Below are 26,851 nucleotides of genomic sequence, written 5' to 3'. Positions count from 1 at the left end.
ATCAAGATTGCTGCCCATGGAATAAAGGGGGCAATAGTAAACATGGATACACAATTGGCTAAGTGATAGGAAACAGACAGCAATGGTGAACAGTTGTTTATTGGACTGGAGGGAGGTGTATAGTGGTGTTCCCCAGGTTTCGGTGCTGGGACCACTGCTTTTCTTGATATATATTAATGACTTGGACTTGAGTGTACAGGACACAATGTCAAAATTTACAGATGACACAAAACTTGGAAGGGTAGTGAACAGTGAGGAGGATAGAGATAGACTTCAAGAGGATATCGAGAGGCTGGTGGAATGGGCAGACACATGGCAGATGAAATTTAACACAGAAAAATGCGAAGTGATACATTTCGATTGGAAGAACGAGGAGAGGCAATATAAACTAGAGGGCACAACTCTAAAAGAGGTGCAGGAACAGAGAGATCTGGGGGGTATATGTGCACAAATCATTGAAGGTGAAGCATACGGGATCCTGGGCTTTATAAATCATAGAATCATAGAATCATAGAAGTTACAACATGGAAACAGGCCCTTCGGCCCAACATGTCCATGTCGCCCAGTTTATACCACTAAGCTAGTCCCAATTGCCTGCACTTGGCCCATATCCCTCGATACCCATCTTCCCCATGTAACTGTCCAAATGCTTTTTAAAAGACAAAATTGTACCCGCCTCTACTACTGCCTCTGGCAGCTCGTTCCAGACACTCACCACCCTTCGAGTGAAAAAATTGCCCCTCAAATATAGGGGTAGAGTACAAAAGTAGGGAGGTTATGTTGAACCTTTATAAAACTCTGGTTTGACCACAACCGGATATTGTGTCCAGTTCTGGGCACCGCACTTTAGAAAGGATGTGAAGGCCTTAGAGAGGGTGCAGAAGAGATTTACTAGAATGATTCCAGGGATGGAGGACTTTAGTTACGTGGATAGACTGGAGAAGCTGGAGTTGTTCTCCTTGGAACAGAGAAGGTTGAGAGAAGATTTGATAGAGGTTTTCAAAATCATGAAGGGTCCAGACAGAGTAAATAGAGAGAAACTGTTCCCATTGGTGGAAGGGTCAAGGACCAGAGGACATAGATTTAAGGTGATTGGCAAAAGAACCAAAGGTGACATGAAGAAAAAAATTTTTACGCTGCGAGTGGTTATGATCTGGAATGCACTGCCCGAGGGGGTGGTGGAGGCAGATTCAATCATGGCCTTCAAAAGGGAACTGGATAAGTACTTAAAAGGAAAAAATTTGCAGGGCTGCGGAGAAAGGACGGGGGAGTGGGACTAGCTGGATTGCTCTTGCATAGAGCCGGCATGGACTTGATGGACCGAATGGCCTCCTTCCATGCTGTAACCTTTCTACAATTCTGTGTGATATAAATCTATCGATCTCATTCCTGAAAGCTCCTTTTGTCCCCAACATCCACGGCTTTTTGGGGGAGTGAGTTCCAGGTTTCCACGGCCTTTTGTGTGAAAACGTGGTCCCTGATTCCTTTCCTAAATGGCCTAGCTCTAATTTTAAGATTTTAAGGTAAGAGTCACTTAAGCATTCCTCTCAGCCAATTAGATTCCAGACTGTAACTCACTCCCGGGTACCCATTATTCTATATATAAACCACCTGAACCCCTCGATTAGATTCCAGACTGTAACTCACTCCCAGGTATCCATTATTCTATATATAAACCACCTGAACCCCTCGATTAGATTCCAGACTGTAACTCACTCCCGGGTATCCATTATTCTATATATAAACCACCCGAACCCCTCGATTAGATTCCAGACTGTAACTCACTCCCGGGTATCCATTATTCTATATATAAACCACCCGAACCCCTCGATTAGATTCCAGACTGTAACTCACTCCCGGGTATCCTTTATTCTATATATAAACCACCTGAACCCCTCGATTAGATTCCAGTCTGTAACTCACTCCCGGGTATCCATTATTCTATATATAAACCACCTGAACCCTTCGATTAGATTCCAGACTGTAACTCACTCCCGGGTATTCATTATTCTATATATAAACCACCCGAACCCCTCGATTAGATTCCAGTCTGTAACTCACTCCCGGGTATCCATTATTCTATATATAAACCACCTGAACCCCTCGATTAGATTCCAGACTGTAACTCACTCCCGGGTATCCATTATTCTATATATAAACCACCCAAACCCCTCGATTAGATTCCAGTCTGTAACTCACTCCCGGGTATCCATTATTCTATATATAAACCACCTGAACCCCTCGATTAGATTCCAGACTGTAACTCACTCCCGGGTATCCATTATTCTATATATAAACCACCCAAACCCCTCGATTAGATTCCAGTCTGTAACTCACTCCCGGGTATCCATTATTCTATATGTAAACCACCCAAACCCCTCGATTAGATTCCAGTCTGTAACTCACTCCCGGGTATCCATTATTCTATATATAAACCACCTGAACCCCTCGATTAGATTCCAGTCTGTAACTCACTCCCGGGTATCCATTATTCTACATATAAACCACCTGAACCCCTCGATTAGATTCCAGTCTGTAACTCACTCCCGGGTATCCGTTATTCTATATATAAACCATCTGAACCCTTCGATTAGATTCCAGTCTGTAACTCACTCCCGGGTATCCATTATTCTATATATAAACCACCTGAACCCCTCGATTAGATTCCAGACTGTAACTCACTCCCGGGTATCCGTTATTCTATATATAAACCACCCGAACTCCTCGATTAGATTCCAGACTGTAACTCACTCCTGGGTATCCATTATTCTATATATAAACCACCCGAACCCCTCGATTAGATTCCAGTCTGTAACTCACTCCCGGGTATCCATTATTCTATATATAAACCACCTGAACTCCTTGATTAGATTCCAGACTGTAACTCACTCCTGGGTATCCATTATTCTATATATAAACCACCTGAACTCCTCGATTAGATTCCAGACTGTAACTCACTCCTGGGTATCCATTATTCTATATATAAACCACCCGAACTCCTCGATTAGATTCCAGACTGTAACTCACTCCTGGGTATCCATTATTCTATATATAAACCACCCGAACTCCTCGATTAGATTCCAGACTGTAACTCACTCCCGGGTATCCATTATTCTATATATAAACCACCCGAACTCCTCGATTAGATTCCAGTCTGTAACTCACTCCCGGGTATCCGTTATTCTATATATAAACCATCTGAACCCTTCGATTAGATTCCAGTCTGTAACTCACTCCCGGGTATCCATTATTCTATATATAAACCACCCGAACCCCTCGATTAGATTCCAGACTGTAACTCACTCCCGGGTATCCGTTATTCTATATATAAACCACCCGAACCCCTCGATTAGATTCCAGTCTGTAACTCACTCCCGGGTATCCATTATTCTATATATAAACCACCTGAACCCCTCGATTAGATTCCAGTCTGTAACTCACTCCCGGGTATCCATTATTCTATATATAAACCACCCGAACCCCTCGATTAGATTCCAGTCTGTAACTCACTCCCGGGTATCCATTATTCTATATATAAACCACCTGAACCCCTCGATTAGATTCCAGACTGTAACTCACTCCCGGGTATCCATTATTCTATATATAAACCATCTGAACCCTTCGATTAGATTCCAGTCTGTAACTCACTCCCGGGTATCCATTATTCTATATATAAACCACCTGAACTCCTCGATTAGATTCCAGTCTGTAACTCACTCCCGGGTATCCATTATTCTATATATAAACCACCCGAACTCCTCGATTAGATTCCAGACTGTAACTCACTCCCGGGTATCCATTATTCTATATATAAACCACCCGAACCCCTCGATTAGATTCCAGACTGTAACTCACTCCTGGGTATCCATTATTCTATATATAAACCACCTGAACTCCTCGATTAGATTCCAGTCTGTAACTCACTCCTGGGTATCCATTATTCTATATATAAACCACCCGAACTCCTCGATTAGATTCCAGACTGTAACTCACTCCTGGGTATCCATTATTCTATATATAAACCACCCGAACTCCTCGATTAGATCCTAGCCTATATCTCATTCCTGGGTATCTATACCCCGTTCCTTCATGGTCGCTGGATCAAACTCCTGTAACTCCCTACCTAACAGCTCTGTGGGAGCAACTTCACCACACGGGACTGTGATTTTTCAAGAAGAAGGCCCACCACCACTTTCTCAGGGGCAACCAGAGATGGGCAATAAATGCCGGCCTTGCCAATGATGTCCACATCCTGAGAATGATTTTTAAAAACGAGTTGAGTGCGGTAGAGAGCGGGTGGTCAATGAATAGATCGGCTGCCTGACCTGTAGGTGACATGGTGCGGAATTCTGGGAGTAGGGATAAAAATACCATCAATCAGACTTTTAAACCAGTAAATTTGTTGCCTTATTCATGGAGATACTTAGTAATCCAAGAAATTTTACACGGAAATCACTGTCATCCTGCCTTCCTCAACAGGTGTTGACAAAGCCGCCTGCCTAATGGGAATCCGCGCATCAGATCTCATCTCGGGCCTACTGCATCCCCACGTGAAAATCGGCAATGAATGTGTGACCAAGGATCAAAGTGTTGGGCAGGTACATGAGTGTGAAACTTGATCGTGCTGATTACATTGTAACCAACACAAGAAACCCTTGGCTACTGGTAAACACAGGCTACAGGTAAACACAGGCTACTGGTAAACACAGGCTACAGGTAAACACAGGCTACAGGTAAACACAGGCTACAGGTAAACACAGGCTACAGGTAAACACAGGCTACAGGTAAAATGGACACCTGCTCACTACACAGATAAAGAGCAGGTCCCTATTTTACCTGTTGTCTGTGGTTGCCTCAGTATTTCCCAGGGAGATTAAGATGGTGGGCATGACATTAGAAGAAGAGATCAAAAAAGATACAAAGACATTTAAGATAGAAAGGGGGAGATAATTAATAAACTAATCAAACTTAGAGAGGATAAAATGCCAGGACCGGATGGATTGCATCCACGCATAATAAAAGAAGTTAGGGAGGTGATAGCAGAGGCACTCTTACATATATATAAAAATTCATTAGAAAAGGGAATAGTGCCAGAGGACTGGCAGACAGCTGAGGTGATTCCTATATTTAAAAAGGAAGATAGAACAAGTCCAGGGAACTATAGACCAGTTAGCTTAACATCGGTGGCAGGAAAGATAATATAATCCTTACTCAAAATTGTAATAGATAAACATCTAGAAACCAAAAATATAATCATAGAAAATTTATGGCACAGAAGGAGGCCATTCGGTCCATCGTGTCCGCGCCGACTGAAAATGAGCCACCCAGCCTAATCCCACTTTCCAGCACTTGGTCCGTAGCCTTGTAGGATACAGCACTTCAGGTGCACATTCAGATACTTTTTAAATGAGTTGAGGGTTTCTGCCTCTACCACCCTCTCAAGCAGTGAGTTCCAGACCCCCACCACCCTCTGGGTAAAAAAAAATTTCCTCAGCTCCCCTCTAATCCTTCTACCAATTACTTTAAATCTATGCCCCCTGGTTATTGACCTCTCTACTAACGGAAATAGGTCCTCGCTATCCACTCTATCTAGGCCCCTCATTATTTTGTACACCTCAATTAAATCACCCCTCAGCCTCCTCTGTTCCAAATAGAACAACCCCAGCCTATCCAATCTTTCCTCATAGCTAAAATTCTCCAGTCCTGGCAACATCCTCACAAATCTTCTCTGCACCCTCTCTAGTGCAATTACATCTTTCCTGTAATGTGGTGACCAGAACTGTACACAGTACGCAAGCTGTGGCCTAACCAATGTTTTATACAGTTCCAGCATAACATCCCTGCTCTTATATTCTATGCCTCGGCTAATAAAGGAAAGTATTCCATATGCCTTTTTAACCACCTTATCCACCTGTCCTGTTACCTTCAGGGATCTGTGGACATGCACTCCAAGATCCCTCTCTTCCTCTACACCTCTCAGTATCCTCCCATTTATTGTGTATTCCCTTGCCTTGTTTGCCCTCCCCAAATACATTACCTCACACTTCTCCAGATTGAATTCCATTTGCCACTTTTCTGCCCACCTGACCAGTCCATGGATATCTTCCTGCAGTCTACAGCTTTCCTCCTCACTATCAACCACACGACCAATTTTTGTATCATCTGCAAACTTCTTAATCATGCCCCCTACATTTAAGTCCAAATCTTTAATATATACCACAAAAAGCAAGGGACCTGATACTGAGCCCTGTGGAACCCCACTGGAAACAGCCTTCCAGTCACAAAAACACCCGTCGACCATTACCCTTTGCTTCCTGCCACTGAGCCAATTTTGGATCCAACTTGCCACTCTCCCTTGGATCCCATTGGCTTGTACTTTTTTGACCAGTCTCCCATGTGGAATAAAGAATAGTCAGCACAGATTTCAAAAGGGAAGGACATGCTTGACCAACCTTATTGAATACTTTGAAGAAGTACCAGAAAGGGTCGATAAGGGTAATGCAGTTGATGTAATATTTTTGGATTTTCAAAAAGCCTTCGATAAGGTACTGCATTGTAGACTGATGACTAAGGTCAGAGCATGTGGAGTCAGGGGACAGGTAGCAGAATGGATAGCAAACTGGCCACAAAACAGAAAACAGAGAACAGGGGCTAAAGATAGTTATCCAGACTGGCAAAAGGTAGGAAGTGGTGTTCCATAAGGATTGCTGCTGGGATCACTGTTGTTCACTATTTACAGAAACGATTTGGACTTGGGAATTTGAAGTACAATTTTAAAATTTGCGGGTGACACCAAATTAGGGGGTATAGTTAATATCGAGGAGGACTGTGACAAAATACAGGAAGACTTCAAGAAACTTGCAGAATGGGCATGTAATTGGCAAATGAATTTCAATATAGGTAAGTGTGAGGTGGTGCATTTTGGTAGGAAGAATAAAGGGGCCAGATATTGTTTGGATAAAAAGAGTCTAAATGGGGTAGAGGAAGAGAGAGGGATCTGGGGGTACAGATACACAAATCACTAAAAGTATCGAAGCAGGGTAATAAGGCCATAAAAAAAGCAAACCAATCACTAGGGTTCATTTCTCGAGGGATAGAATTGAAAAGCAGAGAAGTTATGTTGAACTTGCACAGAACCTTGGTTAGACCACACTTGGAGAACTGTGCACAGTTCTGATCTCCAGATGATAAAAAGGATATAGAGGCATTGGAGAAGGTGCAAAAAAGATTTATGAGGATGATACTGGAACTGAGAGGTTATACCTGTCAGGAAAGATTGAACAGGCTGGGGCTCTTTTCTCTCGAAAAAAAGAAGGCTGAGGGGTGACCTGATAGAGGTCTTTAAGATTATGAAAGGGTTTGACAGGGTAGACGTAGAGAAGGTGTTTCCACTTTCGGGGTAGACCAGAACTAGGGGCCATGAATATAAGATAGTCACTAATAAATCCAATAGGGAATTCAGGAGAAACTTCTTTACCCAGAGAGTGGTTAGAATGTGGAACTCGCTACCACAAGGAGTAGTTGAGGTGAATAGTGTAGATGCATTTAAGGGGAAGCTAGATAAGCACATGAGGGAGAAAGGAATAGAAGAATATGCTGATAGGGTGAGATGAAGTGGGGAGAGAGGAGGCTCATATGGAGCATAAACACCGGCATGGACCAGTTGGGCCGAATGGTCTGTTTCTATGCTGTACATTCTATGTAATTCTATGTAATTCCATGTGCACAACCATACCCTGCAGGTAAAATGGCCACCTGCTCACTGCACAACCACTGGCTACAGGTAAAATGGACACCTGCTCACTGCACAACCACAGACTACAGGTAAAATGGCCACCTGCTCACTGCACAACCACAGGTTACAGGTAAAATGGCCACCTGCTCACTACACAACCATTGGCTACAGGTAAAATGGCCACCTGCTCACTGCACAACCACAGGTTACAGGTAAAATGGCCACCTGCTCACTACACAACCATTGGCTACAGGTAAAATGGCCACCTGCTCACTGCACAACCACAGGTTACAGGTAAAATGGACGCCTGCTCACTACACAACCATTGGCTACAGGTAAAATGGCCACCTGCTCACTGCACAACCACAGGTTACAGGTAAAATGGACGCCTGCTCACTACACAACCATTGGCTACAGGTAAAATGGCCACCTGCTCACTGCACAACCACAGGTTACAGGTAAAATGGACGCCTGCTCACTACACAACCATTGGCTACAGGTAAAATGGCCACCTGCTCACTACACAACCACAAACTACAGGTAAAATGGCCACCTGCTCACTACACAACCACAGACTACAGGTAAAATGGCCACCTGCTCACTACACAATCACAGACTACAGGTAAAATGGACACCTGCTCACTGCACAACCACAGGTTACAGGTAAAATGGACGCCTGCTCACTACACAACCATTGGCTACAGGTAAAATGGCCACCTGCTCACTGCACAACCACAGACTACAGGTAAAATGGCCACCTGCTCACTACACAACCACAAACTACAGGTAAAATGGCCACCTGCTCACTACACAACCACAGACTACAGGTAAAATGGCCACCTGCTCACTACACAATCACAGACTACAGGTAAAATGGCCACCTGCTCACTACACAACCACAGACTACAGGTAAAATGGACGCCTGCTCACTACACAATCACAGACTACAGGTAAAATGGACACCTGCTCACTGCACAACCACAGGTTACAGGTAAAATGGACGCCTGCTCACTACACAACCATTGGCTACAGGTAAAATGGCCACCTGCTCACTGCACAACCACAGACTACAGGTAAAATGGACACCTGCTCACTGCACAACCACAGGTTACAGGTAAAATGGCCACCTGCTCACTACACAACCACAGACTACAGGTAAAATGGACACCTGCTCACTGCACAACCACAGGTTACAGGTAAAATGGACACCTGCTCACTACACAACCACAAACTACAGGTAAAATGGCCACCTGCTCACTACACAACCACAGACTACAGGTAAAATGGACACCTGCTCACTACACAACCACAGACTACAGGTAAAATGGCCACCTGCTCACTGCACAACACAGACTACAGGTAAAATGGCCACCTGCTCACTGCACAACACAGACTACAGGTAAAATGGACACCTGCTCACTACACAACCACAGACTACAGGTAAAATGGCCACCTGCTCACTGCACAACCACAGACTACAGGTTGAGGAAATGCTAAGTTGCTCAGAACCTAATCCTGGTGACTGTTGGGGCCCAGGTTACAGCAGCAGCAGAATTAGAGAATGATTTAGATAGGCTTTGTGATCAGGCAGGTGAAATTCAACACTGCTCATTGTAAATCATTGCATATACAGGTTAAACAAACTTACAATGGATTGGGTTGAATTATTGGGGGGTGGGGCTGATTTTCCCTCTTTGGTGTTTGGGTGGAAACGATCGCCAGAGTGAAGGGCATTGATGAACATCGGGTGGGGAAGGTTGCATGCTAATGAGATAATGACCTGACAATCTGTCTTAGTGGTGTTGATTGAAGGATAAATATTGGCCAGGTCACCTGGGAGAACTCCCCTGCTCTGCTTAGCTATGGAAAAGGACATGGACAACTCTAAACTAAAAATACTCAATTGGAGGAGGGCCAATTTCAATGGGATGAGAACGGATCTGGCCCGGGTAAATTGGAATCAAAGATTGGCAGGCAAAACTGTACTTGAACAGTGGGCGGCCTTTAAAGAGGAGATGGTTTGGGTACAGTCTAGGCACATTCCCACGAGGGAGAAAGGTAGGGCAATTAAAGCCAGAGCTCCCTGGATGATAAATGAGATAGTGAGTAAGAGGAAACGGAAAAATGGGGCATATGACAGATGTCAGGTTGATATCGCAAGTGAGAACCAGGCAGAATATAGAATGTTCAGAGGGGAAGTGAAAAAGGAAATAAGAGGGGCAAAGAGAGAGTATGAGAATAGACTGGCGGCCAACATAAAAGGGAATCCAAAAGTCTTCTACAGGCATGTAAACAGTAAATGAGTAGTAAGAGGAGAGGTGGGACCAATTAGTGACCAGAATGTAGATCTACTCATGGAGGCTGAGGTACTAAATGAGTACTTTGCATCTGTCTTTATCAAGGAAGAAGATGCTGCCAGAGTCTCAGTAAAGGAAGATGTAGTTGAGATACTGGATGGGCTAAAAATTGATAAAGAAGGGGTACTAGAAAGGCTAGCTGTACATAAAGTAGATAAAGTAGATAGCATCCAGATGGGATGCATCCTAGATTGCTGAGGGAAGTAAGGGTGGAAATTGCGAAGGTACTGGCCATAATCTTCCAATCATCCTTACATACGGGAGTAGTGCCAGAGGACTCGAGAATTGCAAATGTTACACCCTTGTTCAAAAAAGGGTGCAAGGATAAACCCAGCAACTATAGGCCAGTCAGTTTAACATTGGTGATGGGAAAACTTTTAGAAACGATAATCCGGGAAAGAATTAACAGTCACTTGGACGAGTGTGGATTGATTAGAGAAAGCAAGCACGGATTTGTTGAAGGCAAATTGTGTTTAACGAACTTGATAGAGTTTCTTGATGACGTAACAGAGAGGGGAGATGAGGGCAATGCAGTTGATGTGGTGTAAAAAGCGTCTGATAAAGTGCCGCACGGTAGGCTTATCATCAAGACTGCGACCCATGGAATAAAGGGGGCAATAGCAATATGGATACAGATTTGGCTAAGTGACAGGAAACAGAGAATCATAGAAGTTTACAACATGGAAACAGGCCCTTCGGCCCAACATGTCCATGTCGCCCAGTTTATACCACTAAGCTAGTCCCAATTGCCTGCACTTGGCCCATATCCCTCTATACCCATCTCACCCATGTAACTGTCCAAATGCTTTTTAAAAGCCTCCACTACTGCCTCTGGCAGCTCGTTCCAGACACTCACCACCCTTTGAGTGAAAAAATTGCCCCTCTGGACCCTTTTGTATCTCTCCTCTCTCACCTTAAATCTATGCCCCCTCGTTATAGACTCCCCTACCTTTGGGAAAAGATTTTGACTATCTACCTTATCTATGCCCCTCATTATTTTATAGACTTCTATAAGATCACCCCTAAACCTCCTACTCTCCAGGGAAAAAAGTCTCAGTCTGTCTAACCTCTCCCTATAAGTCAAACCATCAAGTCCCGGTAGCATCCTAGTAAATCTTTTCTGCACTCTTTTTAGTTTAATAATATCCTTTCTATAATAGGGTGACCAGAACTGTACACAGTATTCCAAGTGTGGCCTTACTAATGTCTTGTACAACTTCAACAAGACATCCCAACTCCTGTATTTAATGTTCTGACCAATGAAACCAAGCATGCCGAATGCCTTCTTCACCACCCTATCCACCTGTGACTCCACTTTCAAGGAGCTATGAACCTGTACTCCTAGATCTCTTTGTTCTATAACTCTCCCCAACGCCCTACCATTAACGGAGTAGGTCCTGGCCCGATTCGATCTCCCAAAATGCATCACCTCACATTTATCTAAATTAAACTCCATCTGCCATTCATCGGCCCACTGGCCCAAATTATCAAGATCCCGTTGCAATCCTAGATAATCTTCTTCACTGTCCACAATGCCACCAATCTTGGTGTCATCTGCAAACTTACTAACCATGCCTCCTAAATTCTCATCCAAATCATTAATATAAATAACAAATAAAAGCGGACCCAGCACCGATCCCTGAGGCACACCGCTGGTCACAGGCCTCCAGTTTGAAAAACAACCCTCTACAACCACCCTCTGTCTTCTGTCATCAAGCCAATTTTGTATCCAATTGGCTACCTCACCTTGGATCCCGTGAGATTTAACCTTATGTAACAACCTACCATGCGGTACCTTGTCAAAGGCTTTGCTGAAGTCCATGTAGACCACGTCTACTGCACAGCCCTCATCTATCTTCTTGGTTACCCCTTCAAAAAACTCAATCAAATTCGTGAGACATGATTTTCCTCTCATAAAACCATGCTGACTGTTCCTAATCAGTCCCTGTCTCTCCAAATGCCTGTAGATCCTGTCTCTCAGAATACCCTCTAACAACTTACCCACTACAGATGTCAGGCTCACCGGTCTGTAGTTCCCAGGCTTTTCCCTGCCGCCCTTCTTAAACAAAGGCACAACATTTGCTACCCTCCAATCTTCAGGCACCTCACCTGTAGCTGTCGATGATTCAAATATCTCTGCTAGGGGACCCGCAATTTCCTCCCTAACCTCCCATAACGTCCTGGGATACATTTCATCAGGTCCTGGAGATTTATCTACCTTGATGCGCGTTAAGACTTCCAGCACCTCCCTCTCTGTAATATGTACACTCCTCAAGACATCACTATTTATTTCCCCAAGTTCCCTAACATCCATGCCTTTCTCAACCGTAAATACCGGTGTGAAATATTCATTCAGGATCTCACCCATCTCTTGTGGTGAACGGTGGTTTATTGGACTGGAGGAAGAGGTCGGTGCTGGGAGCACTGCTTTTCTTGATATATATTAATGACTTGGACTAGGGTGTATAGGGCACAATTTCAAAGTTTGCAGATGACACAAAACTAGGTTAGGGTAGTGAACAGCGAGGAGGAGAGTGATAGACTTCAAGAGGACATAGACAGGCTGGTGGCTTGGACGGACACGTGGCAGATGAAATTTAATGCAGAAAAATGCGAAATTATACATTTCGATAGGAAGAACGAGGAGAGGCAATATAAACTAAAGGGCACAACTCTAAAAGGGGTAAAGGAACAGAGAGATCTGGGGGTATATATGTACAAATTGTTGAAGGTGGCAGGGCAGGTTGAGAAAGCGGTTAAAAAGCATACGGGATCCTGGGCTTTATAAATAGAGGCATAGAGTACAAAAGTATGGAAGTCATGATGAACCTTTATAAAACACTGGTTCGGCCACAACTGGAGTATTGTGTCCAGTTCTGGGCACCGCACTTTAGGAAAGATGTGAAGGCCTTAGAGAGGGTGCAGAAGAGATTTACTAGAATGATTCCAGGGATGAGGGACTTTAGTTACGTGGATAGACTGGAGAAGCTGGTGTTATTCTCCTTGGAACAGAGAAGATTGAGAGGAGATTTGATCGAGGTATTCAAAATCATGAAGGGTCTAGACAGAGTAGATAGAGAGAAACTGTTCCCTTTGGCGGAAGGGTCAAGAACCAGAGAACATAGATTTAAGGTGACCAAAGATGACATGAGGAAAAACTTTTTTACGCAGCGAGTGGTTAGGATCTGGAATGCACTGCCCGAGGGGATGGTGGAGGCAGATTCAATCATGGCCTTCAAAAGGGAACGGGATAAGAAATTGAAAGGAAAAAGTTTGCAGGGCTACGGGGATGATCGGGGGGCGGGGGAGTGGGACTAAGCTGGATTGCTCTTGCATAGAGTCAGCGCGGACTCAATGGGCCGAATGGCCTCCTTCCTTGCTGTAACCTTTCTATGATTCTATGATTCTTCGAATAGTGCGTTGGGATCTTTTACGTCCACCTGAGAGGGCAGGCGGGGTCTCCATTCAACGACTCATCCAAAAGACGGCACTTCTGACAGTGCGGCACTCCCTCAGTACTGCACTGGGAGTGTCAGCCTGGATTATGTGCTCAAGTCTCTGGAGTGGGGCTTGAACCCACAACCTTCTGACTCAGAGGCAAGAGTGCTACTGAGCCAACAGCTGACACCGATAACAAAAACAATACGAGATATATGCAATATACCTTGGAGTGCAATTGCTTTGCTGTGCTGAATCCCATCAGGAGGCATCTCGTGTTCTATTAACAATATGCAAGTCCCATTTAGTCATTGTCCTCAGACAGGGCTCCTGCCATTCACCATCGCCTTCTGCTTCCTGTTGCAAAGCCGCTTTTCATCTCAGCTCGTTTTCCTACTAACTCCATAAGTTTCTGCCTTCTTTAAAGACTCAGGTGTTTCTCTTGGAACTTTTTCTAACTGGTGACAGGTCCTCTATGCAGTCGGAGCTTTGGCGAAAGCCACGTACGACCGGATGTTTAAATGGCTCCTGATACGGATAAACAAGACTCTGGACTCGAAGCTGCCTCGAAAGTTCTTTATCGGCGTGTTGGACATCGCTGGGTTCGAGATTTTTCAAGTGAGCCTCACTTCAGTTCTTTTTATTATGGTGGCAATCCAATTTGTCGTTATTGCTCTTCCCGCGCCCTAAACTGGGTGTTCCTTGTACCATCCACAGATGTTCTCACTGGAAAAGAAAAGGATGAGAGCTGATATGATTGCTGTTTTTAGGATTCTAGATAATGTAGACCATGACCAACTATTTCATCTTCTCCATTAAAGTAGAACCAGAGGACAAAGCCTACATTTGAATTCAAAACTAATCTGCGAGAAATATTATTTCAGTGAGCGAGTGATCAATCTATGGAACAGGCTCTCGAGGGAGGCGGTGGGAGCAGCTCCTGCTGATTCATTCAAATGCAAATTAGATAGATTTCTTTCAGAAAATGTCATTTTGGGATACAGTATGTGAGTAATTTGGGACTTGTGGTTAAGTGTAACTTGCTTGGGAGGAACAGGTGACTTTGGACCTATGGTTTCCAAAGCTCTCCACCACTGGCTCATGTCTGGGTCTGTTGTAGACTAATTGATGAAGGTTGATTGCTCTGATCAGTCAACAATTCCATCATCATTGGATCATGCGACTGCCAGGATGGTAGAAAGCAAACTAGATGGACCTTGTTCTTTAGCAATTCCTATGCTTGCAACAGTGATCAAACTGTACGGTGCTCTGGTCAGATCACACCTTGAGCACTGTGACCAGTTCTAGTCACCGAGAAACCACAGCTAGAGGCAGTGCAGAGAAAAGCCTTGAGGCTGATCCCTGGTCTAGAAGGTCTGAGTTATGAGGAAAGACTGGAGAGGCTTAGGCATTCCAGCCTGGAAAGGAGGCGTCTGAGAGGTGATGGTATAGAGGTGCAGAAGATAGTTAATGGTATGGAAAAGGTTAATCCGGAATACTATTTTAAACAGTCAAAGTAAGATACAGGTTCAAACTAGTAAAACGTAACTTTAGGACTGATATCAGGAGGTTCTTCTGCATGCAGACTGAGTGATCAATACTTGGAATGGACGTCCAGAGTGGTGGAGGCGAAAACCCGAGAATCATTTAAGAAACAATAGGGTGCAGCCATGGAGGGTGTGTAGGGTTGTTCTGGATGGATATATTAGGATGGGCCGAATGGTCTTATCTGTAGGTATTTATCATGTGATCTTGTAGCTGCAGCAGTCAGAGAGCATCGAGAGGCTGAATTCCAATCATCACGATGTTTGTCTTTTGATTTTTCGTAAGGCGATATAAAAGGCAAATCAAGCACTGGGGTTCATTTCTAGAGGGATAGAATTGAAAAGCAGAGAAGTTATGTCAAACTTGTATAGAATCTTGGTTAGACCACACTTGGAGTACTGGGCACAGTTCTGGTCTCCATATTATAAAGAGGATATAGAGGCACTGGAGAGGGTGCAAAAAAGATTCACAAGAATGATGCCAGAACTGAGAAGATGTACTTATCAGGAAAGATTGAACAGCCTGTGGCTCTTTTCTCTAGAAAAGGGAAGGCTGAGGGGTGACCTGATAGAGGTCTTTAAGATAATGAAAGGGTTTGATAGGGTAGACGTAGAGAAAATGTTTCCATTTGTGGGGGAGACCAGAACTAGAGGTCATAAATATAAAATAGTCACTAATCAATCTAATAGAGAATTCAGGAGAAACTTCTTTACCCAAAGAGTGGTAAGAATGTGGAATGGGCTACCACAAGAAGTAGTTGAGGCGAATAGTTGGGCCAAATGGCCTGTTTCTGTCCTGTAGACTCGATGATAGGCTCTGTGCGCACGGCCCCTTGGCTGACGGCTGCTTCTCTTTTTCCAGCTGAACAGTTTTGAGCAGCTGTGCATTAACTTCACCAATGAGAAGCTGCAGCAGTTCTTCAACCACCACATGTTTGTATTGGAGCAGGAAGAGTACAAGATGCAGGGCATCGAGTGGACTTTCATTGACTTCGGCCTGGATCTGCAGTCCTGCATTGATCTCATCGAGAAGGTCTGTGGCTCGCTGGAAACAGGTCCAGTGCCTGGAACAGAGCATGAGAATTTGGAGACGGTCCCTAGAGATGTATTAATACTGAGATTAGGCAAGAGGTTAGATCCAGCCTTGGACAAATAAGGCAGTCTGCAAGATGGAGTTTGTGGGCTGTTGAGTGAAGGTCTCTGTAAGGTTGTTTAAAACTTAAATGAATTAATTTTTTTCCCTTGATTGAATATTAGGAACCTGAAAAACAATTCAACAGAGTCTGGATTTACTCAGAATCACAGGCAAGGAGTGTTCCTTAGGGATCACTCAGCAATGGAGAGGAAAACAGGGGGGGGGGTGGAGATCCATGATACCAGGGTCCCGATATTTACTCGGGATTGCGGGGGAGAGTGGGGTTGGGGGGGGGGAAAGATTTCTGGATGGGAAACCCGGAAGTATGGGTTTCCCGGACATCCTTACAATTTTGACGTAAGGACGTCTTTCAAATTTTTTCTGTTAGTTTCCCGTGAGACGGCCAGCCAGATTGACAGGCTCTTCCGTGGCGTGAAGCAGAAGGCCTGGGAGTCCCGGCCCCCAGGAGTTCAAAATAAAACTGCTGTTAAAATGAGTCTGTCATCCTTTCTCCCCTTCGGGGCTCAGCATCACATGTTGAGGAGATGTAACTTTTCTTCCTGTTCTGTTTAAACGCTGCAGCCAATGGGAATCCTGTCCATCCTGGAGGAGGAATGCATGTTCCCAAAAGCCACAGACATGACCATCAAAGCAAAACTCCACGACAACCTGCTGGGAAAGTCCCCGAACTTCGTTAAACCCAAGCCCGATAAGAAGAGAAAATACGAGACGCACTTTGAGATTGTGCACTATGCTGGAGTGGTGAGTACCTGTGAGGTGAGCTGTATCACAGGCCCATCACTGGGACCCCAGGAGAGAGGCCTGCTACCTGTGAGGTGAGCTGTATCACAGGCCCATCACTGGGACCCCGGGAGAGAGGCCTGCTACCTGTGAGGTGAGCTGTATCACAGGCCCATCACTGGGACCCCGGGAGAGAGGCCTGCTACCTGTGAGGTGAGCTGTATCACAGGCCCATCACTGGGACCCCGGGAGAGAGGCCTGCTACCTGTGAGGTGAGCTGTATCACAGGCCCATCACTGGGACCCCGGGAGAGAGGCCTGCTACCTGTGAGGTGAGCTGTATCACAGGCCCATCACTGGGACCCCGGGAGAGAGGCCTGCTACCTGTGAGGTGAGCTGTATCACAGGCCCATCACTGGGACCCCGGGAGAGAGGCCTGCTACCTGTGAGGTGAGCTGTGTCACAGGCCCATCACTGGGACCCCGGGAGAGAGGCCTGCTACCTGTGAGGTGAGCTGTATCACAGACCCATCACTGGGACCCCGGGAGAGAGGCCTGCTACCTGTGAGGTGAGCTGTATCACAGGCCCATCACTGGGACCCCGGGAGAGAGGCCTGCTACCTGTGAGGTGAGCTGTATCACAGGCCCATCACTGGGACCCCGGGAGAGAGGCCTGCTACCTGTGAGGTGAGCTGTGTCACAGGCCCATCACTGGGACTCCGGGAGAGAGGCCTGCTACCTGTGAGGTGAGCCGTATCACAGGCCCATCACTGGGACCCCGGGAGAGAGGCCTGCTACCTGTGAGGTGAGCCGTATCACAGGCCCATCACTGGGACCCCGGGAGAGAGGCCTGCTACCTGTGAGGTGAGCTGTATCACAGGCCCATCACTGGGACCCCGGGAGAGAGGCCTGCTACCTGTGAGGTGAGCTGTGTCACAGGCCCATCACTGGGACCCCGGGAGAGAGGCCTGCTACCTGTGAGGTGAGCCGTATCACAGGCCCATCACTGGGACCCTGGGAGAGAGGCCTGCTACCTGTGAGGTGAGCTGTATCACAGGCCCATCACTGGGACCCCGGGAGAGAGGCCTGCTACCTGTGAGGTGAGCTGTATCACAGGCCCATCACTGGGACCCCGGGAGAGAGGCCTGCTACCTGTGAGGTGAGCTGTATCACAGGCCCATCACTGGGACCCCGGGAGAGAGGCCTGCTACCTGTGAGGTGAGCTGTATCACAGACCCATCACTGGGACCCCGGGAGAGAGGCCTGCTACCTGTGAGGTGAGCTGTATCACAGGCCCATCACTGGGACCCCGGGAGAGAGGCCTGCTACCTGTGAGGTGAGCTGTATCACAGGCCCATCACTGGGACCCCGGGAGAGAGGCCTGCTACCTGTGAGGTGAGCCGTATCACAGGCCCATCACTGGGACCCCGGGAGAGAGGCCTGCTACCTGTGAGGTGAGCTGTATCACAGGCCCATCACTGGGACCCCGGGAGAGAGGCCTGCTACCTGTGAGGTGAGCTGTATCACAGGCCCATCACTGGGACCCCGGGAGAGAGGCCTGCTACCTGTGAGGTGAGCCGTATCACAGGCCCATCACTGGGACCCCGGGAGAGAGGCCTGCTACCTGTGAGGTGAGCTGTATCACAGGCCCATCACTGGGACCCCGGGAGAGAGGCCTGCTACCTGTGAGGTGAGCTGTATCACAGGCCCATCACTGGGACCCCGGGAGAGAGGCCTGCTACCTGTGAGGTGAGCCGTATCACAGGCCCATCACTGGGACCCCGGGAGAGAGGCCTGCTACCTGTGAGGTGAGCCGTATCACAGGCCCATCACTGGGACCCCGGGAGAGAGGCCTGCTACCTGTGAGGTGAGCTGTATCACAGGCCCATCACTGGGACCCCGGGAGAGAGACCTGCTACCTGTGAGGTGAGCCGTATCACAGGCCCATCACTGGGACCCCGGGAGAGAGGCCTGCTACCTGTGAGGTGAGCTGTATCACAGGCCCATCACTGGGACCCCGGGAGAGAGGCCTGCTACCTGTGAGGTGAGATGTATCACAGGCCCATCACTGGGACCCCGGGAGAGAGACCTGCTACCTGTGAGGTGAGCTGTATCACAGGCCCATCACTGGGACCCCGGGAGAGAGGCCTGCTACCTGTGAGGTGAGCTGTATCACAGGCCCATCACTAGGACCCCGGGAGAGAGGCCTGCTACCTGTGAGGTGAGCTGTATCACAGGCCCATCACTGGGACCCCGGGAGAGAGGCCTGCTACCTGTGAGGTGAGCTGTATCACAGGCCCATCACTGGGACCCCGGGAGAGAGGCCTGCTACCTGTGAGGTGAACTTTTTTTTTATTCGTTCATGGGATGTGGGTGTCGCTGGCGAGGCCGGCATTTATTGCCCATGCCTAATTGCCCTTGAGAAGGTGGTGGTGAGCCGCCTTCTTGAACCACTGCAGTCCGTGTGGTGACGGTTCTCCCACAGTGCTGTTAGGAAGGGAGTTCCAGGATTTTGACCCAGCGACGATGAAGGAACGGCGATATATTTCCAAGTCAAGATGGTGTGTGACTTGGAGGGGAACGTGCAGGTGGTGTTGTTCCCATGTGCCTGCTGCTCTTGTCCTTCTAGGTGGTAGAGGTCGCGGGTTTGGGAGGTGCTGTCGAAGAAGCCTTGGCGAGTTGCTGCAGTGCATCCTGTGGATGGTACACACTGCAGCCACAGTGCGCCGGTGGTGGAGGGAGTGAATGTTTAGGGTGGTGGATGGGGTGCCAATCAAGCGGGCTGCTTTGTCCTGGATGGTGTCGAGCTTCTTGTGTTGTTGGAGCTGCACTCATCCAGGCAAGTGGAGAGTATTCCATCACACGCCTTGTAGATGGTGGAAAGGCTTTGGGGAGTCAGGAGATGAGTCACTCGCCGCAGAATACCCAGCCTCTGACCTGCTCTCGTAGCCACAGTATTTATATGGCTGGTCCAGTTAAGTTTCTGGTCAATGGTGACCCCCAGGATGTTGATGGTGGGGGATTCGGCGATGGTAATGCCGTTGAATGTCAAGGGGAGGTGGTTAGACTCTCTCTTGTTGGAGATGGTCATTGCCTGGCACTTGTCTGGCACAAATGTTACTTGCCACTTATCAGCCCAAGCCTGGATGTTGTCCAGGTCTTGCTGCATGCGGGCACGGACTGCTTCATTATTTAAGGGGTTGTGAATGGAACTGAACATTGTGCAATCATCAGCGAACATCCCCATTTCTGACCTTATGATGGAGGGAAGGTCATTGATGCAGCAGCTGAAGATGGTTGGGCCTAGGACACTGCCCTGAGGAACTCCTGCCGCAATGTCCTGGGGCTGAGATGATTGGCCTCCAACAACCACGACCATCTTCCTTTGTGCTAGGTATGACTCCAGCCACTGGAGAGTTTTTCCCCTGATTCCCATTGACTTCAATTTTACTAGGGCTCCTTGGTGCCACACTCAGTCAAATGCTGCCTTGATGTCAAGGGCAGTCACTCTCACCTCACCTCTGGAATTCAGCTCTTTTGTCCATGTTTGGACCAAGGCTGTAATGAGGTCTGGAGCCGAGTGGTCCTGGCGGAACCCAAACTGAGCATCGGTGAGCAGGTTATTGGTGAGTAAGTGCCGCTTGATAGAACTGTCGACGACATCTTCCATCACTTTGCTGATGATTGAGAGTAGACTGATGGGGCGGTAATTGGCCGGATTGGATTTGTCCTGCTTTTTGTGGACAGGACATACCTGGGCAATTTTCCACATTGTCGGGTAGATGCCAGTGTTGTAGCTGTACTGGAACAGCTTGGATCGAGGCACAGCTAGTTCTGGAGCACAAGTCTTCAGCACTACAGCTGGGACATTGTCGGGGCCCATAGCCTTTGCTGTATCCAGTGCACTCAGCCGGAGAGAGGCCTGCTACCTGTGAGGTGAGCTGTATCACAGGCCCATCACTGGGAGCTCCCTCCCCCATTCTGACTAGCTGTAGTGGAATTGCTCCATGACACGTTGAGTGAAGCAGTTCTCGACCTTTGGTGAGTTTGACAGATACAGTCTGGCTCATCAAAATGTGATTACGGATGTAGCATACACACTCACACATATACACACACACTCACTCACACATATACACACACACTCACACACATATACACACACACTCACACACATATACACACACACACTCACACATACACACACACACTCACACATATACACACACACACTCACACATATACACACACTCACACATATACACACACACACTCACTCACACATATACACACACACTCACTCACACATATACACACACACTCACACACATATACACACACACTCACTCACACATATACACACACACTCACACACATATACACACACACACACTCACACATATACACACACACACTCACACATATACACACACACTCACTCACACATATACACACACACTCACACATATACACACACACTCACTCACACATATACACACACACTCACTCACACTCACACACTCACTCACACATATACACACACACTCACTCACACATATACACACACACTCACTCACACTCACACATACACACTCACTCACACATATACACACACACTCACTCACACATATACACACACACTCACTCACACATATACACACACACTCACTCACACTCATATACACACACACTCACTCACATATACACACACACTCACTCACACATATACACACACACTCACTCACACTCACACATATACACACACACTCACCCACTCACACATACACACACACTCACTCACACTCACACACACACTCATACAAACACTCACTCACATATACACACTCACTCACACTCACACTCACACATACACATACACATACACTCTCACTCACTCACTCACATTCACTCACTCACACTCACACATATACACACTCACTCACACTCACACATACACACACTCACTCACACTCACACACACACACACACACACATATACACACACTCACTCACACTCACACATATACACACACACTCACTCACACACACACACACTCACACATATACACACACACTCACTCACACATATACACACACTCACTCACACTCACACATATACACACACTCACTCACACGTATACTCACACTCACACACACTCGCACACACACACTCACTCACACTCACATATACACACTCACTCACACACACACACTTACACATATACACGCACACTCACACTCACACTCACACATATACACACACACACATATACACGCACTCACACATATACACGCACACTCACATATATACACACACACTCACACTCACACATATACACACTCACACACATACACACACTCACTCACTCACACTCACACTCACTCACTCACACATATACACACTCACTCACACATATACACACACTCACTCACACATATACACACACTCACTCACACTCACTCACACTCACTCACTCACATTCACACACACATATACACACACTCATACATATGCACACACATGTACACACGCATATACACAAATACACACATATACATATACTCACACACCCATATACACACACACATTTTTATAAACACACACATACACATATATTCACACACACTCACACTCACACATATCTCATGCACAGACACTCACACACACACATGCTCACACTTATCTCACAAACACACACAATTTCACATACATACACAAACACAAACACATCTCTCACACACATCTGACAAACACACACATACACACACATCTCACACACACAAACACACACATTCGCACACACGCACATCACAAAAACACACACATACGCACTCACACATGCACAATCGACACATATACAACTCACAAACATACATTCAATCACACACACACACTCCGCACACACTCGCACACATCTCACAATCTCACACACACACACACCTATAGGATTCTTCCTACGATCACCACACAATGACATCCCTATCTCAAGAGAGGACGGGTCGGGGGAGAGCACTGAGTGAAAGCGAGGGACTTCCCAGAGGAAATCAACGCATTCCATTCTGGTACTTTACTTAGGAGCATTTTAGATAATGAGCAGGAAATGTGCCATCAAGCATGGTGGAGAAGGACAAACTTTGTATTCATATAAACAAAGAAAATGTTGATGAAATTATACCAATACCTAGAAAAATAGTATTTGCATTTATATAGCACCTTTCACATCCTGAGGGCAACCACAGCATTTGACAGCCAATTAAGTACTTTTGAAATGTGGTCACTGTTATAATGTAGGGAAACGCGGCAGGCGGTAAATGAGATGAATATTGTGTTTGGGTGGTGTTGGTTGAGAGATGAATATTGACCAAGGCACTGGGTGCTCTTCTCCCAATGATGGGCCATGGGATCTTTTACATTTACCTGAACAGGCAGACGTGGCCTCAGCTTAATATCTGATCAGAGAGACGTTATTCACAAACAATCTTTAAACCATTTTAAGAGGCTTTCTCAAATGGACTGGATGGGGCTGATTTTCCTCTTCAGTGCTTGGTTCTGCTGTCGGAATACAATCCGCCACTTTCCTACATCTGTGTTCACCCGGCAATAGAAACACCATTGTGGTACATTGTCTCATCTTAATATCAGTGGGACAGACAAGACGGAATGACTACATTTTCCCTCTTGAACGATTACTGTACTAAAATGCAGCAAATATTCAAAAACTGTGGAGCAAAGGCTCTCGCACTTTGATTACTGCGGTGGTACGGGGATCAAAGGGTACGGAGCTAAGGTGAGTAAATGGAGTTGAACTACAGATCAGTCATGATCTAATTGAATGGCAGAACAAGCTTGAGGGGCTGAATGGCCTACTCCTGTTCCTATTTCGCCACAAGAACTTGTATTTATATAGTGCCTTTAATGTAGTAAAACGTCCCTAAGGTGTTTCACAGCAGCGCCATCAAACAAAATTTGACACCGGGAAATAGTGGACAGGTGAGGCAGGTTTCAGGAAGCGTCTTAAAGGAGAGACAGAGAGGCGGAGAGGCGGAGAGGTTTAGGGAGGGAATTCCAGAGCTTAGGGCTCAGACAACTGAAGCCACGGCCGCCAATGGTGGGGCAATTAAAATCGGGGATGTTGAAGGGGCCACAATTGGAGGAGCGCAGTGATCTCGAAGGGTTGTAGGGCTGGAGGAGGTTACAGAGATAGGGAGGGGCGAGGTCACGGAGGGATTTGAAAACAAGGATGTGAATTTTAAAATTGAGGCTTTGCCAGACCGGGAGCCAATGTAGGTCAGCGAGCACAGGGGCGATGGGAGAGCGGGGCTTGGTGCGAGTTAGGATACGGGCAGCAGAGTTTTAGATGAGCTCAAGTTTACGGAGGGTGGAAGGTGGGAGGCCGGCCAGGAGAGCATTGGAATAGTCCAGTCTGGAGGTAACAAAGGCATGAATGAGGATTTCAGCAGCAGATGAGCTGAGGTGGGCGGAGACGGGCGATGTTATGGAGGTGAAAGTAGGTGGGTCTTGGTGATGGAGCCAGGCTATGCTCTATGTCCAAGGGCTAGAGAGAATAATCTGTCCCAATGTCTTCTGCCTGCAAGCAATGTATATGAAATGAGGTGTCAATCCAGTCCCGAATGGGTATGAATTCATAACATAGATCTATCTGTAAGTCAGTACAAATTGGCACTATAGAGACATCTCAAGGATGGCTGTTGTGGGATTGGTGCAGTGTTGAAGTCAGAGCTCAGGTCACAGGGACTAGGCAGAGTGACAATTGTCCAGGGGGATATTTCCCTGGTCGCTAATGTGAGCAAAAAAGTCGACTTCCACATTCGCATTAGTGACTGAAGGAAACACATCCTCAGAGGTGTCCATCTGTAAATAATTGTCTGCAGTCACCTGTTTTTATTTTTGGGAGGTGGCGAATTCATTAAAGTGCAGGACCTCAGTGCTAAAATGGAATTTTTTTTTGACTCTGCACATCAAATACTATTAGGTCACGCCTGGTACAAATTGATAAAGCACTCACTATATCACCCAATGATATGCCCTAACCCTCAGTCTCAGAAGAACTCTGATCTGTCAGCCATGGCTCAGTGGGTAGCACACTCACCTCTGAGTGAGAAGGTGGTGGGTTCAAGTCCCTCTCCAGAGACTTGTGCACAAAATCCAGGCTGACACTCGTGTGCAGTAATGAGGGAGTGCTGCACTGTCAGAGGGTGCTGCCTTTCAGGTGAGACGTTAAACCAAGGTCCTATCTACTCTCTCGGGTGGATGTAAAACATCCCACAGCACTATTTGAAGAAGAGCAGGGAAGTTCTCCTGGTGTGTCGGCCAATATATATCCCTCAACCAACCTATCACTGAAACAGATGATCTGGTCATTATCACATTGCTGTTTGTGGGATCTTGCTGTGTACAAATTGGCTGCCATGTTTCCTACATTACAATACTACATTTCAAAAATACTTCATTGGGACATCCTGAGGTTGTGACAGGCGTCATATAAATACAAGTCTTAGTAATTTGCCATTTTTCATTTGCAAGCGATCTCTCTATGAGTGAGGGTTGCAGGTTGAAAACTGTGACCAGTACTTTCTTGTGGGTCTTTGCCCATTAGAAACTGGCTGAGATTAACCCAACCGCAGCCAGTGGAGAGAGGAAACTCTCAGCCCAGGGGTCACGGCTAGACAGAGCTGTAAACCCACTGTCCACTCAGAGAGAGGCTGTAGTATGAATGACTTGGATGGCTCCGATTTTAATAAATGATTACTTTCCTTTGCAGGTCCCTTACAATCTCAATGGTTGGCTGGACAAGAACAAAGACCCTTTGAATGAAACTATGGTGGAACTCTTCCAGAAATCCTCGAATGAGCTGCTGGCTGCACTGTACCAGGATTATGTCAGCACAGATACAGGTGGATAGAAGATTGCCTTCTTACCAATGGTTGGCCGAAGTATTGCTCCTCTCACTCGTCACTGAGTGATTGGAAGTAGGGGTGTTCTGTGAGGTAAAAGGGGAACTGGCCCAAAGTAACTGGGCAGAAAAGTTAGTAAACAGCTCAATGGATGAGCAGGGGTAAATCATCAAATATGGGATGCTTAGAGTACAAAACAAATCTATTCCTTTCGGGTGAAAAAGGGGGTGCATTAAAGAACAGAGATCATAGAATCATGGAATGATACAGGTCATGAGGAGGCTATCTGGCTCACCGTGACTGTGCTGGCTCTTTGAAAGAGCTATCCAATTAGTCCCATTCCCCCGCCCCTTCCCCATAACCCTGAAAATTTTTCCCTTTCAACTATTTATCTAATTCCCTTTTGAAAGTTACTATTGAATCTGCTTCCACCGCCCTTTCAGGCAGTGCATTCCAGATCATTACAACTCACTGCATAAAAAAATTCTCCTCACCTCGCCTCTGGCTCTTTTGCCGATCACCTTAAATCCGTGTCCTCTGGTTACCGATCCTTCTGCCACTGGAAACAGTTTCTCCTTATTTACTCTATTAAAACCCCTCATGATTTTGAACACCTCTATTAAATCTACCCTTAACCTTCTCTGCTCTAAGGAGAACAACCCCAGCTTCTCCAGTCTCTCCACATAACTAAAGTCCCTCACCCCTAGTTCCAGCTAGTAAATCTCCTATGTACCCTCTCTGAGGCCTTGATATCGTTCCTAAAGTGAGGTGCCCAGAATTGAACACAATACTCCAGCTGGGGCAGAACCAGTGTTTTATAAAGGTTTAGCATAACTTCCTTGCTTTTGCACTCTATGCCTCTGTTTATAAAGCCAAGGATCCTATATGCTTTCTCAATTGTCCTATCGCCATCAAAGATTTGTGTATGTGCACCCCCATGTCTCTGTTCCTGCACCCCCTTTAAAATTGTACCATTTAGTTTATATT

General features: G+C 46.4%; 1 protein-coding gene across 1 annotated transcript in view; it reads left to right on the top strand.

The window, feature by feature from the left end:
• LOC137299725 (myosin-7B-like) overlaps positions 1–26,851 on the top strand; it is a 175,898-nt gene that overhangs the window by 37,308 nt on the left and 111,739 nt on the right. Inside the window, exons 13-17 of the mRNA XM_067968664.1 lie at positions 4,480–4,598; positions 13,999–14,148; positions 15,937–16,107; positions 16,792–16,971; positions 25,732–25,864. Coding sequence (XP_067824765.1) covers positions 4,480–4,598; positions 13,999–14,148; positions 15,937–16,107; positions 16,792–16,971; positions 25,732–25,864 — 753 coding nt within the window. The remainder of the gene's footprint in view (positions 1–4,479; positions 4,599–13,998; positions 14,149–15,936; positions 16,108–16,791; positions 16,972–25,731; positions 25,865–26,851) is intronic.

The sequence above is a fragment of the Heptranchias perlo genome, chromosome 2 (genome assembly GCF_035084215.1).
Source record: "Heptranchias perlo isolate sHepPer1 chromosome 2, sHepPer1.hap1, whole genome shotgun sequence".
Taxonomy (NCBI): Eukaryota; Metazoa; Chordata; class Chondrichthyes; order Hexanchiformes; family Hexanchidae; genus Heptranchias; species Heptranchias perlo.
This window is presented reverse-complemented; position numbering and strand designations above follow the sequence as displayed.